This window comes from Mytilus californianus, unplaced genomic scaffold (assembly GCF_021869535.1).
Source record: "Mytilus californianus isolate M0D057914Y unplaced genomic scaffold, xbMytCali1.0.p SCAF_2, whole genome shotgun sequence".
Classification (NCBI taxonomy): domain Eukaryota; kingdom Metazoa; phylum Mollusca; class Bivalvia; order Mytilida; family Mytilidae; genus Mytilus; species Mytilus californianus.
Window position 1 is genome coordinate 100,167,123 of NW_026262668.1, and position 15,894 is coordinate 100,183,016.

The 15,894-nt window shown below is 31.8% G+C and overlaps 1 protein-coding gene across 3 annotated transcripts in view; it reads right to left on the minus strand.

The window, feature by feature from the left end:
• Window positions 1-2,780: 2,780 nt before the first annotated feature.
• LOC127730575 (uncharacterized) overlaps window positions 2,781-15,894 on the minus strand; it is a 113,278-nt gene continuing 100,164 nt past the window's right edge. For all 3 annotated transcript variants that reach the window (XM_052239028.1, XM_052239027.1, XM_052239026.1), the window contains exons 10-11: window positions 10,305-10,463; window positions 2,781-7,598 (exon numbers count right to left, since the gene is read on the minus strand). In XM_052239028.1, coding sequence (XP_052094988.1) covers window positions 7,555-7,598; window positions 10,305-10,463 — 203 coding nt within the window. In that variant the 3' untranslated portion in view covers window positions 2,781-7,554. The remainder of the gene's footprint in view (window positions 7,599-10,304; window positions 10,464-15,894) is intronic.

Sequence of the window (15,894 nt, forward strand, 5' to 3'; positions counted from 1 at the left end):
ATCGAAAACCATATCAGTTTAGGTATCAAACTTTTTGCTTCAAAATTTGATTGAAAAGTTGACATTTTGGCATTCGTTAGCAATATTTTAAAAATGGCGGCCTCTGTTGGAAGTAAACACGACACGACATGCCGGTATTCATTTAGTTATTTATCAAAAAGTAATATTTCAAATATTTATTGAAGTGTGTCTTATTGTATTTAAGAAATTTCTTATTTCATCTTTTCTTTAACATATTCATTAGAAACAGTCTCTCGCACTCAAAATAAAGATTTATATGCATTAACCATGTATTTTACATTGACAGCTTGGGCCGACTTGTGAAGATATATTTTGTAAGATATTTACGATAAAAATCGAATAAATATTCGATGCATGCGTTTTCAGTAATTGTCTTACCTTAAAGCAGCATAGAGTCAAACATTGTTTCTCTTTGTTAAAGTGGATACATGCTGTTTGTTTTGATAAAATTTCGAAGTTACTTAAAAAATGGCAACCAAATAATTTACAAACGTAGAAGATGTTCGACACTAATTTTACCCATACAAATGATTCAATTTGATTTCACTGTTGATATTGCAATTAAGTATGACACGTTATTGTCACTTTAATCATACCCAAGGACATAGCTAGATTAAGGAGATATTAAGTCATCAACGTGATGAAAGAAAACAAGCATGGCACCTAATCACGATGTAAGTTTTGACAAGACTTGTGTACACGTAGATAAGTATTGTTCGATTCTTAATGACATTAATTTATGCTATTATTTTATATCAATAAAAGAAAACCTCGAATGGATGGTAACCGAGGTGAAATATCTATATTTTTCAATTTTTTAATCATCACACGGGTAACTAGTAAATTTGACATAATTCTTATTAAACCAGTAACATGCAGAGTTATCGAACGTAACTATGACTGGAATAGTTGCATATGGACACCTGTTACAACTTTTCGGAACGCAAAGGTTAAACAATTTACATCAGATGATAACCTATGTGTTCGAAACGCGATGCTAGATTATAAGGTCGTTTATGGCTCTTCCTTCACTTTTATTTGTTTAAATGCTAATTAGCAATGACTGAATGTAACAGATTTATTTTGTTTAGTTGCACATACGTCTTATTTTGATACATAACAACAAAAGAAGGGGGTTAAGAGCTGTGGTGAAACAAAAATATTTGAAAACTTTGAGTTGCTGCTGCATCAGTAACATTTAAATTCGGTTTGTGATAATGTTCGTGTAGTTATACAGTATTTGAAACTGATGTTGTCCATTTAAGATTTAAAATTACTGGCCCCAAACATTTTTTAGTTCATCGAGTGAAAGATATTATATGATCACTTGTGTTAGACATGTTGATTTATTCATCTTTTTTCTTGCAGCCAAGATTGGTAGTGACGTGATATACGACCCACCAACTCATGCCAGTATCTTGCAAATAAAAGATCAAAACTGCACTAACACAAAATTTGATTTTCAGAAAACAACAACAGAAAAAGTAGTAAAAATTATTAACAAAATTAACATTAAAAAAGCTACTGGAGTAGATGGCATACCAGCAAAAGTAGTGAAACATTGTAAACCGATAATTGTGCCACAGTTAACAACACTTATAAATCTATCTGTAGAAACTGGAGATTTCCTGATAGACTCAAGCAGGCTCAAGTAACACCACTGCACAAGAAAAACAACCAACTTGACAAAGCCAATTATAGGCCTGTCAGCGTTCTACCAATTTTTTCTAAAATTTATGAAAAGGTTTTTGAAATTCAACTTGGTGATTTTTTTGAAATTATTTTTCATCCCTATCTGTGTGCTTTTAGACGTGGCCATGGGTGTAAGACCACACTGTTACGACTGCTAGAAGATTGGCGTGCAGCATTAGATAAAAACCAGTATATAGCTGCTGTTTTAATGGACCTTTCAAAGGCTTTTGATTGCCTACCACACGAAATTCTGCTTGATAAATTATCAGCATATGGTGTCTCTGTTCATTCTATTTCACTACTTAAATCTTATTTGACAAACAGGAAACAACAAATTAAAATAAATAGTATTCTTAGCAGTTGGGCTGACATTCATAAAGGGGTTCCCCAGGGTTCTATCCTGGGCCCCCTACTATTCAATGTTTTTATCAATGATATATTCTTATTTATAAAAAATGGAACTTTGTATAATTATGCAGATGACAATACTTTATCTTACTGTAGTCCTGATTATGATGTTTTGATTTCTACTTTGGAATCTGAATCACTCAAACTTATTGAGTGGTTCAAAATAAATAAAATGCAGGCAAACCCCGACAAATTTCAGGTCTAAGCAGTTGGGAAAAAGACATATAACAAAAATCCATCTATACGTATCCAAAGTGCTGATCTTTCGTGTGAGTCAACTGTCAATTTACTTGGCATTGACATAGATTATCAGCTAAATTTTGATATTCATATTGGTAAAATATGCAGGAAGGCATCTCAGCAACTAAATATTTTGAAACGTTTGGGAGCTTATCTGAACAAGCTAAGTAAGCTTACTATTTTCCATACATTTATTTTGTCAAACTTCAATTTCTGCCCTTTGGCATGGCATTTTTGTACCGAGAAAAATTCAAAAAAATTAGAAAAAGTGCAAGAAAGAGCACTAAGGTTTGTGTACGAAGACCATTCAAGCTCATATCAACAGTTGCTTGAAAAGGCTAAGATGCCTTCACTGCATATTAAAAGACAAAGATCTATGGCAATTTAAACTTTTAATATAGTCAATAAATTAGCACCTGTCTGTTTACATGATTTATTAAATGTAAAAGATTGTAAATATTCTTTCAGATATAGTAATATACTGGATATACCACATGTAAAAACTACACAGTTTGGTAAGAAAAGTTTTAAATTTGCAGCTGCTACTCTGTGGAACAGCCTACCTGACCATTTCAGGACTGAAACAGTTTTTCTCAATTTAAGAGCCTTATACAGTCTTGGAATGGTTCAAAATGTTGTTGTTCTGCTTGTAGATAAGCTTTATCATATTTTAGAAGTTGCTCTAACATGTTATTATGCCTTAAATTTTTGCATGTGTGCTATATTTTATTTGTGCTTAATTTTAGTTGTGCTTAATTTTTAGTTGTGCTTCAGCTTTGGCTTTAGATATGTATTTTAAAAGTGCTTTGCATGTATTTCGATATGACTGTGCTGTTATATATCCTGTCTGCATGTTGTGTGTTTTAATGTTGTGTTTGTGTTACCTTATATTCGGTAAAAAGCTCTTAAGAGCTTATGTTTGTATTGTTACATGTGAACCGAATCAAAATAAAACTTTCGTATTCGTCTTCGTATAAGGTTATAAATGTATACACAACATATTCTCTTTTCCACAAGTGATGTCTAGTGTCAATTCCTTATTTCTTTCGATTTAATTTATTCGATGTATATATTTTGAACAAAAGTTCTATCATCAATGCCCCCCTTCCTATTTTCAAATTGAAAACGGACTTCGAAAAATACCGCGAATGTGAGCTGGTTCCTATTTGATTTTTTTCTAAGGGTAACAGTTACACGGGAGACATTATTTTATATCTAGACAGCTACTTTTCTTATTTCTTTATTAGTTCAACGAAAAGATAACTTAATTTAAAAAAAAAATACATAAAAAATGGCAATTCATCAATATAATTTACCAACTCAAATAAAAGAACTGCTTATTGATACTTATAGACATATTTACTTCATAAAATTGAAATTTCCAGGATAAGGGTTTTTCGTAAGAGTAAGTTATCGGCATAAAGGTTGTTCCCGGATAGGTGTATGACATACGTTATTGTAAAAGCAGTATATAAATTTTAAAGAAATAGATGTATTAATTGTTAAAAATATCTTTTGTCTGCGACTTGTAGCTACATTTTATATTGGGTCATTTTCTTTTCTGAAAAGGCTTTCAATACTTGAAGCTACATGTGTTTGAAAGTTTTCTAAATGTTCCACGTTCTCGATTCAAAAAACCTCTTTCGTCCCCTTTTGCTAATAGAATCTATAGGGCCAGTGTGGTTAAGGAAATTTCTTTTTTTTTTATATTTGTAATCCTTTTATGAAAAATTTAAGATATAACATTAGGGTTTCGAAAGTCGACACAATCTGAAAGATACTATCAGTACATGCAAATCGGTATTTCAATAAAGTATAGCTTTTTGGAAACATGAACATTTGTGATTGGATTGCTTAACAAATAATTAGTTCAGTCAATAAAATTTACTAATATACAAAATAACGATTGTATTTTAATTTCTACATGATCAGCGTCATTTAACTTGCCAGAAAGGCAACTCCTATATTTTCAGAAAAGGTGAGATGTTACATCTGTCGAAGCAACTAGTTTCATTTGTACGGCTTTTGCAGTTTTGTTTGCTGTCGTAAGATATCATTAATGTTAATATCAAATAGAAATTGTTAGGTTGTATAAGTATAATATTTTTTTTTAAAGTTCGGTTTTTGTAATGTGTCATGAAGCTGAATTTGATATATACTAGTCGACAAAAAATGTATATTTTTTTAAAGTTCGGTTTACTATACGCGTAGAATGTTTTCGTTTCCATATCATGAAGCTGAATTTGATATATACTAGTTGACAAAAGTAACGATACATAGGTACATAAATTTATTTTAGAAAAGTAGAAATTATTGATTTGCTAAGGATATACATTTTATTTTGTAATATGAAAAGAAGTATTATAACCCCATGATATTAAAGACGTAAAATAACGACAAAAATCAGCCTTTGATTGTGAAAATGAGAATTAAATATTAAAATATTTGCAAAGGCAGTAATTTTCTTTATGAGACAATGTTTATGTTTCAAGATTTAAGAGCTAAATATAAAAAAAATGAGATGTTGTATGAATGCCAATGAGACAACTAACTATCCAAGTTCAAATGAAGTGAATGTAAGCAATAGTAGGCAACCAAACGGTCTTCAACAATGAGAAAATCCGTTTAAATATTCAGCTATAAACGGCCCCGAAATGAAAAATGTGAAACAATTCAACTGAGAAAAACTAACGGACTAATTAATAACAAAACAATTTACGAAAAAACAAATATGATAGACATACATCAACGACAACCACTGAACTACATGCTCCCTAATTGGGACGGACACATTCAGAATGCGGCGGGTTTAAACATGTCTGTAAGCGCCCAACCCTCTCCAAACCTGGAACAGTGGTGTTACAGCACAACATAAGAACAAAATGTAAAAATAAGTTGCAATTGGCCCAAAACAACTATCATAATTACAATAGACAAACAAGCATCAACATAAGAGTGATCGCTGTTACTGAAAGCTTGTACTATAGTACTATAGTATCTGTACTATTATTTGTCTGTTTGTCTTTTTATTTTGGCCATGGCGTTGTCAGTTTGTTTTCGATCTATGAGTTTGACTGTCCCTCTGGTATCTTTCGTCCCTCTTCCTAGTACAGAGCCAATAACAACTGATGAATTAATCATATTCTCCCAAACTAAGATCGATTTTTGAAATTGTAGTTTAAAAAAATGTTTTTGTTTTAAATCAATAATTGGAAAATAAAAAAAATTGTGTCGTTGATAGTACGTACCATAATATTACACACTTTCTAGATAAAGTACAAAATATCAATACGAGGGTAAACAAAATGGAAATAACACAGTAAAACCATATTGCGTCCGAATAGTACCTCAGATAAATAAATCAAATATGTTTATCTATAAATGTAGAGTCATGTATAATTAAAACAAACAATCCAAAAGCAAATAGTTTGACAAATCATAGCTTACAATATTTTGTAGACAAGTACAGTTTAAAAATACAAAAAATACAACAATTTGATAATTATGTTAATATATTCATATGAGATTTATATCCAGGTGATTTGATAAAAGTGTAAACTGAAGTCAATCGGAATAAAACTGTTAAAGGGTTTGTATTTTGTGCGATTTGGACTTTTTTCTTATTGATGAAATAATCTTAAACCTTTTACGTTGTATAAGGATTCTCTTCAAAATAAAGTAACAACAATAACTCTGGTAATAATGCATTGATAAATTGCAGATATATGAAACAATAGATTGGTTAGATCTATTCTAATCTTACTTGGTAATAGGTTTTGCTGAAATGAATATTGATCTATCAATAATGGAACTGAACTTAAATATCGAATATCAACTGAGCATGAAGCTCTCCAAATCATATGTCCCTTGAACATTTTGAGAAATAAATCAAACAAGCTGTTTTCGCCTTATATTGGCAAATTACATGATTTATGATATTCTATTGACCTAAGCTTTATCTAATCGTTAATATTAAATATATAAATCGAATTTGAAAGCTGATGATGAATTTATATTTTTTTTATCAATTTTAATGTTCAGTTAAAATTTGTTCTGAAGCAAGCGGCGTTCAGATAAATAAAAACATTCAATATAAGGTTAACAGTGAGCCATATCTAAGATTATACATCAATTTTTATCTGGTATGTAGATCAATTTCTATCTGGTATGTATATAAATGGCAGTCGAAGAAGAAATGGCGTACATTCTCAATGTTGCATCCACAACTTTTGTGATTTAACCTTTTTCCACACATACAATATAGATCAGAAATGATATTTACTCTGTGATCGTATGCTTAAATCCCTGAGGCTAAATCGATACCCTTCTGTTTGATTGATATTGTCTTTCTAGTAATCAGCATACTTTACTTCAAGGTTTATTTCAAACTTAGGTTATCAATAGATCAACGTTTTCAAAAACTTAATATTAATTCAGCAATACAAATTTAAACTTAGATGTGTAAATGCACTTCTAATTTTTCTTGTACCTTTATTGTTGTATTTTGGACTTAAAAACTCGTCTTGAAAGTCAAATCAAATATAAGTACTTACAAAATTAGGGTTGATATTTACTCTGTGATCGTATGCTTAAATCCCTGAGGCTAAATCGATACTCTTCTGTTTGATTGATATTGTCTTTCTAGTAATCAGCATACTTTACTTCAAGGTTTATTTCAAACTTAGGTTATCAATAGATCAACGTTTTCAAAAACTTAATATTAATTCAGCAATACAAATTTAAACTTAGATGTGTAAATGCACTTCTAATTTTTCTTGTACCTTTATTGTTGTATTTTGGACTTAAAAACTCGTCTTGAAAGTCAAATCAAATATAAGTACTTACAAAATTAGGGTCACAGGAAACCATTTACAATCAGCATGAAATATTTTCACAATTTACAATATTTTGCAGACAAAATAGTTAACCACATATTGATCACTAAGTAATATAGTTATTACACGCCCAATTCAATATTGAGTTGGTTTGTATTGAAGACAAAGTACGTGCAACGTAAAACATTGTATGACTGCACAACAGTTAAGACAATAATGCAGATTGTCTTTTGTTTTCCTTAATAAGAATAACATTAGTATCTATTTACTGGCATCAGTGTATCATTGTGTTGTTTGGTGAATCAATTACAGTTTAGAGTATAGTAGATGGATAATATTTACATCTTCACCAACACTCTCAAACGTTGGTACAGTTAGTAATGTTATGAGTTTGAGACTTATCTATAAAATAAAAAAAAGATATATAAATGATAAAATGAGTAATGTTCACGCCTGGTCTATTTTTTCATTCAATTGCTCTTTGCAAATTGAAAAGAATTGAAAAGATCAGACAGAAGAAATCTTTATCGATAATGGTGTAAATATGAATGTTTATACATTTATAACTAAATGCTCTCATATGTTATGGTGACAAGAAAACATGCAATTTTATGAACGTGATGTATATGTAAGTACACATTTGGTGACAAGTATAACTCGGTTGGTCGCATATGAAGAAAGGTTGACGAAATTGAAATAACAACAATTGGAACATTTCCGTAGTCGTCTGTGTAACAGATTTTCCATAGTGGTCAAACATCTCGTAATGAAAAGAAGCTAGCATATCCGCTCACTCATGAAGTTAGAGTATAGTGATAATTTTTTTTTTATTCTTCACGAGAAGTTCCTTATTAAGGACTGCCTCTTAGGAATAAATGAACAAGCCGGCAAGAAGAGGAGAATGTCTGGTTCCAATGGGACTGCCGATTGTTTGTTTGAAAAAAAAACCGCCAAGAAATCAAACATCATGATAATGTCAGTTTCGTGGTATTTTTTCTTTGAATCAGAGTGTTTTTTTTTAAAAGTATGATTTATCTCTTCTCAAGACAATATATTTGTATCTACGTTAGTCATTCTCTTAAATGAAGCAAGGTAATCACTCTTTAGTTTGGAATGGGGAATACTTGGGTAAAGTTTGATATGTTAAATTATGAAACAAAAATTTACCTTTTATAACATAAAAACAATCTTTTATGGACTTAAGTCAAAAGCAATATCAAAATAATAAATAATTATAAATTCTTATTCTTATTTTCATTTATGATACAATATGCCGAAGACTAAATTTTATGTTAAGTTTAACTAAGAGAAAAAAACCTAGCAGGACACCCCTTAATGCTTCACAAAAATATTCAAACGCTCGTGTTGTAATAAGGTATTGTAATTCATGCTTAATATATTATACGTCACATGATGACTATCAGAAACAAAAATCACAGTATACAAATGTAATGCGTAATCTTATTTTAGAATCTATAATTATTTCCTGGGCATTTCCACCCTTTTTGAATAGTTATTACTTTTTCGGTGGACTAGAACGGGTGGGGGCAAACTGTATCTGCAAATTAGTGTAAGCAAATGTTTTTCTTCCGTCAGCGGGATTAGAATCCCTGTTTCTGTAACACCATGAAAACACCGCCTGCACTGCGTCTAGTGCCATAGCCACTCGACCAACTAGGCTATAAATCTATAGCTGTCTCTATTCGAGTAATACATGTCCTCATCGGCTTTATCTAGGGTTTTAACACATAATATGTTATATAGTGGCAAGTAGATGGTGAACCTTCTGCATCAGCTATGTTTTGGTTGTCGTTAAGAATGATAATATTATTACCATGTCGTTACATCAAATTTTCATTATATTTCATACTTCTAAACGTGTGACACCTTTATGACAGACGTTCTCCGTCCGATAACCAGAGCTTACACAGGGCTACATTTTTGTTCTTCTCTCTTTCTATATATAGATAGTATGCATTTTCGATTGAATTAACATATTGAACAAGAGTGCACACGCTGAAATATTTCACCCGTCTTATAATAAACCATAATCATTGAATTTATGTTGAAAATCTGTAATATGAAAGCTGTACTACGAGCATTACGTAAACTTAACATTATCGATGATCCATAATCATGAGGTCACGGTGATCTGAACTATTTCAGACAGATATGTACACATTATAATCATTTCATACACAAAATAATTATAGTTGTTCTATTGCATTTCGTACCTGGAAAACATACTAAACCCCATATACTTAACATTGACCAATAAACCTTGAAAAAACCTTGTTGTTATAAACTCTGATAAATGACAAATCCATGAAATTTTAACATTGACCAATGAATCATAAAAATGACGTAAAGGTTATATGTAACATACCAGACAGACATATACACCTTACAATCATTCCATACACAAAATATAGTGATTCTATTGCTTATAGTATCTGTGAAATAGATTAACCAAAACCTGAACATTGTCCAATGAACCATGAACATTAGGTCAACGTCAGATGAAATCTGCCACTCGAACAGTTATACCTTACAAACACCAAAAAAGTTAACATTTTGCTTATAGTATTTGATACACGGACTTGACCACTTCATTTCAACCATGATCAGTGGTACAAAGAATGAGGTCGAGTTCATGTTAATCCAGTCTGAAAGGCACGTACACCTCCCAAGGAAGCCATACATCAAATATAGTTATCCTATTAAACATAATAAGTGAGTATTTCTCATAAAAAACAGATCTATAAGTTGTTTTCAAGCAGTCAATGAACCATGAAATGGAGGTCAATAACAATGGACTGCCGGAAACCGCCTAACGTAAGGCTTCTGCATACAATGTATGACGCATCCAGGTATCATACCATCTGAAATATAAAGCTTTGTACAAATAGCATACGCCGTCGCCGCTGCTGGACTGTAATCCCTATGTCCCGGCGAGATAAATTCTGACACAAAAGTGCTAATATATCAGGAACATTAAATTACGTAAGGCATTTTAACGAAGTTAAAAAAAGATATAATAATAAAACATTTATTTATCATACATAAATATATATGTATTTGTCTGGTATAATTGTAATTGTAACTTACGTTGTGGTATTTCACAGATGAAAATGGTATTGTTTTGTAAAATATAGCACTTCGCATCATGATTTCCACTGCACTTTTTAATACTTGGTAATTTACTGGTACTCGATTTTTCTTCACAAATCAAGATTGGTATATATTGACAATAACGACCGCTGAATCCTGCATATTAGACAAAAGCAAAAATGTTAGAATGTATTTTTCTCTCTTAAAAGCAACATATGATTTATCTTTTTGTTTCGTCGTAAAATCTTCTGACTATAACTCATATAAGTATCATAAGAATATATTCATATGAAATGTGGATTGAGTAAAAACCATAATAACCGAGCCAATTTCCCAAATCCCCGCTCTGCACATTCCAACCCAACATTTTATCGACATGATGACAAAACTCATAGTTAAAGTAAGTTATCCGACTGTAACATTGACATCAAGTTAGACTATTTGTTATATCACAAATGCCTCCCTTTTAAAGGCGTTGCAATATATGTGTCGCTATTGGATTCAACCTGAAGAACATTTATTTTTAAGGAAAATTTACACAGAACTTTATCAAAGACAAAAAGAACGAAATGCTCCTCTGTGCGCAGCTTGATACGACCGCAGAGGTCGAACCCTGAACAGTTTAGGCAAGAATGGACACTACATGCAAGCTTGATACAGCTCTGAATTTGGATTGTGAATAAATATTTTACACAGCATAGGTTTCTGACACAGAATGAATGTGGTCAAAGAACTAAAAAAAAATTAAAAGGTACTTTTGCCTATTGTGATCCAATATCCATAATCTGAATACATGGTTAGATTCAGCATATCCAAGTTCACAAAAAAAATAATTATTTATCTATTAATGAACAATATTAGCAAAGTTTTTAAAGGAGTTCGCTTCATAAAAAAAAAATATATATATATGTATATTTATAGAATTCTGAAAATTTATACAAAATAACTAACAAACCTACTACGAATATAGAAATAAGTAGATATGGTATGATTGCCAATGAGACAACTATCCACCAAAGTTCAAATGAAGTATATTAAGCAATTATAAGCAATCGTACGGTCTTCAACAACGAGAAAAACACATACCGTATAGTCGGCTATAAAAGGCCCCCGACATGAACAATATGAAACAATTCAATTAAGAAAACTAACGGCCTAATTCATAACAAAACAATTCACGAAAAAAAAAATATGACAGACATGAACCAACAGGCTCGTGACTTAGGTCAGGCACACGAAGAATGTGGCGGGGTTAAACATGTTTGTGAGCGCTCACCCCCACCCTACACACACATAACCTGGGACAGTGGTGTAACAGCACATCACAAATTTACAATACAAAATGAGAAAACAATTACCACAATAACATTCATCATTAAAACAATGTTTTAGAAAATTTATATATCATACCTGTGATAATTTTCAAAATATCTAATGATGACCAGTAAATATCAAACTATATTTATACATAATTTCTAAATTAGAATTTGATGCTATATAGAAATAAGGAGATGTGGTATGAATGCCAATGAGACAACTATCCACCAAAGTCCAAATGAAGTATATGTAAGCAATTAAAGGCAACTGTACGGCCTTCAACAATGAGAAAAACCCATACCGTATGGTCGACTATAAAAGGCCCCGACATGAAAAATGTGAAGCAACTCAATTGAGAAAACTTATTTATAACAAAACAATTTACGAAAAAACAAATATGACAGACATGAACCAACTACAACCACTAAACTACAGGCTCCTGACTTAGGGCATGCACAAAAAGAATGTGACGGGGTCAAACATGTTTGTGGGCGTTCAACCCTCCCCTAACCTGGGACAGTGCAACATAAGAACAAACTATAAAAATCTGTTGAAAAGGGCTTAATTCATCAGATGGACACATAATGGCAACAGTAGTATACCGCTATTCAATAGTCATAAATCAATTATGCGAAAACAAACCCGGATCGCAAACAAAAACCGAGGGAAACAACGGAATAACAGAGACACTGAACTAATACAAATACAAACGCCAATTTACATAAAAACGGACTTTTTGATAAGAACTGTCATATTCCTGACTTGGTACAGGACATTTTATGAAAAAATGGTGAGTTGAACCTGGTTTTATGGCTAGCCAAACTTCATGCTTATATGGCAATGTTAAAAATACCGCTAAAATAACAACATAACATGACAGGAATCCAGCACAAATAAACGAAAGAACACTCAGGACAGAGAAATACATAAATAAATAATATAATATAGTACACTACAACATGTAAACCACAGAATAACAACGGACATCTTCTACAAACAGTACACTACAATGGAATTTTGAACTGTGTGTCACACGAATGTATCAACGTCACAGGTAAATTTCTAAAAATAGAATATAAAATTGGGATTAAGTTTGTAATGGTGTTATTTTATGTATTTTGTAACCATTGCCAGAATATTAATATGTCGGTTAATTCTAAATGTAAACTGTCTGAAAACAAATAAATCCTTTGCATACATTTGCTTTAAACTAAATATCATATAAATGAACTAGCTGATTAATTATCTTAACTTTTACATACATACAGAAGATAAAAATTGAAATACATTTAATAAAAACACAAAGAGGACGTGGATGGGTGCTTATACATCCTCACAACAAAAAGACACTAAGTTCAGACATGAGAGTACCCGCAGTTCAAAGCCAATAACAACTAATAAAAAAAAATCATGTATCTAAAATATCAATCAGTACACATCCCACATCCAATGGATTTTTAGTGTGAAGACGTCATTAACAGTCAGAGAAAAACATGACCTTGTGCAATGCCAAACTATAGGCGACAGATTGTAGTAGCGTGAAAGTACATATCTGTAATATTTAGTATGGTTTTAATTTACTGATAACAATATCAATATTTATACCAATAAAACAATATTTACAGTGTTGAATAGGTAACATTTTAGAATAAGTTTATTTAAAGGATTAATAAGTTTACCCGGATCGTATCTAAATTTCTGGGCTCGGTTTACAACATCACCGTAAAATTTAGGATGTGTTATACCGTTTGAAATAAGTTTTCCACAGGTACAGCCAAACTTTCAGACCAAATCTTTGTATCTATGGAAGAATTTAGTAAAGGTTGTAAGTAATTTGTGTTAACGAAATCCCTGACTTAATAATTTACTAGTAATTATAAATAGATTACGCTTATTAAAATCAAAAACTTCACTACAGACACGAGCAAAGCAAACGAGTTGGGATATATAAACACCGTAAGATGGTGCCAAAGGAACATCACCGTCAAAAAAGGGAAAATTAACGATAGGTAAAATTTTTGTGTAGAGTTTCTGGTGTAATACTGACATATCAAAATATAGGAAAGGACAGTTATTGCTGTTAATATTTGGTTTATTTAAAGTAAGTTACTTTGGGTAAACTTCAGCAGTATATTTATAGAATTCTTGATTATTTAACGAAAAAATATCATGACGATACCGGTATGTGCTGTTGAATTTACCATTTAAATGGAATTTAGATGGTTCTTTACTGAGTTTGGCCATAAACTGTGATTTATAACACTAAAGGAACAAGTCTGCTATTAAGGAGGCACAATTGGTGCCCATACCTACAACCTGTCGATAAACTTGATAGCCAAAGGAATAAATGTTGACAAGGAGAAAATTTAGTACTTTAATCATCTCATCACACCTCCTCTAAGTATATCTATCATATTGACCTTTCGCATTAGAGAAAAAGGCTTAATATGAGTTGCAGCAAATAAATTTGCAACCAGATTTATCATACGACCGTTTTATTAGATAGAAAAACTTTTGTTTAATAAGATTGTGTGGACGTGTAGTATACAGGGCGGAAAGGTCAAAATTGTCAACCGAATCAAAAGGACCATAAAAAGCACGTAATTTATCTAAAACATCCAAAGAATTTTTAACACTCCAAAAATGGTTAATTCCACTGTTTTTTTTAATGATTTAATACAAAAATTAACGATAAGCTCTTTGACAGTAGTTAAGGAACTCTTTAAAAGCACCTTAAAATTAATAGTAGAACTTTAGCAGGCCGAGATGAAACGACATTTTACGGTTTTTTTTTGTGTAGTTCAGGTAACCAATACATAGTGGGGACCTTCGAATGTTCAACGGAGGCCTTAAGCTGAGCTGTGGTAGTGACATGATTATTTACTATATGACTTTCTGTGGAACGAATATCTATTCTTGATGAAGACATAATCTTTCAATCAGTTTAATTGAAGTCTGGAGCTGGCATGTCAGTTAACTGCTAGTAGTCTGTTGTTATTTATGTATTATTGTCATTTTGTTTATTTTCTTTGGTTACATCTTCTGACATCAGACTCGGACTTCTCTTGAACTGAATTTTAATGTGCGTATTGTTATGCGTTTACTTTTCTACATTGGCTAGAGGTATAGGGGGAGGGTTGAGATCTCATAAACATGTTTAACCCCGCCGCATTTTTGCGCCTGTCCCAAGTCAGGAGCCTCTAGCCTTTGTCAGTCTTGTATTATTTTTAATTTTAGTTTCTTGTGTACAATTTGGAGTTTAGTATGGCGTTCATTGTCACTGAACTGGTATATATGTTTGTTTGGGGGCCAGCTGAGGGACGCCTCCGGGTGCGAGAATTTCTCGCTGCATTGAAGACCTGTTGGTGACCTTCTGCTGTTGTCTGTTCTATGGTCGGGTTGTTGTCTCTTTGACACATTCCCCATTTCCATTCTCAATTTTATTAATTACGAATCTACTAACAATTTCTATCAATTGTGTAATACAGCTCTGAATTTGGATTGTGAATAAACATATGACATAGCACAGTTTTCTAACACAGAATGAATGTTGTCTAAGAACTTGAAATTTGACATTTACCTATGATGGTCCAATATTCAAAATCTAAATTCATGGTTAGTTCAGCATATCAAAGAACCACAAAAATTCAATTTGTGATGAAAAAAAGTTTTATTTTGAACCCTTTGAACCTCAATGTGGACCAATCCTGAAATGTTTCGCCTGCTTTACTGACCATTGATTTTATATTGAAAGTCTTAATGATAAAGGTTTTTCTAAAAAGTATCACATAAATTAAACATTTTTAAAGGTCGATGAAAATGAGGTCAAGGTTATATTAAACCTGCCAGACAGATATGTGCACCTTACAGTTATTCCATAAACCAAATATAGCAGACCTATTGCTATTAGTATTTGAAAAACAGACCAAAACACAAAATCTTAGCATTGACCAATGAACCACGAAAATGAGGTCAAGGTCAGATGATATCTGCCAAACGGACGTGTACACCTAACAATCATTCTATACACCAAATGTGGTTGACCTTTTGCTGATAGTACTTGACAAACAGACAAAATAACAAAAACCAAAAAACATAACATTTACCAATGAACCATGAAAATGATGTCAAGGTCAGATGAAACCTGCCAAACTGACATGTACCCCTTACAATCATTCCATACACCACATATAGATGACCGCTTATAGTATTTGAGAAACGAACATAATCACATAACTTTAATTTTGATCACTGATTCATGAAATGATGT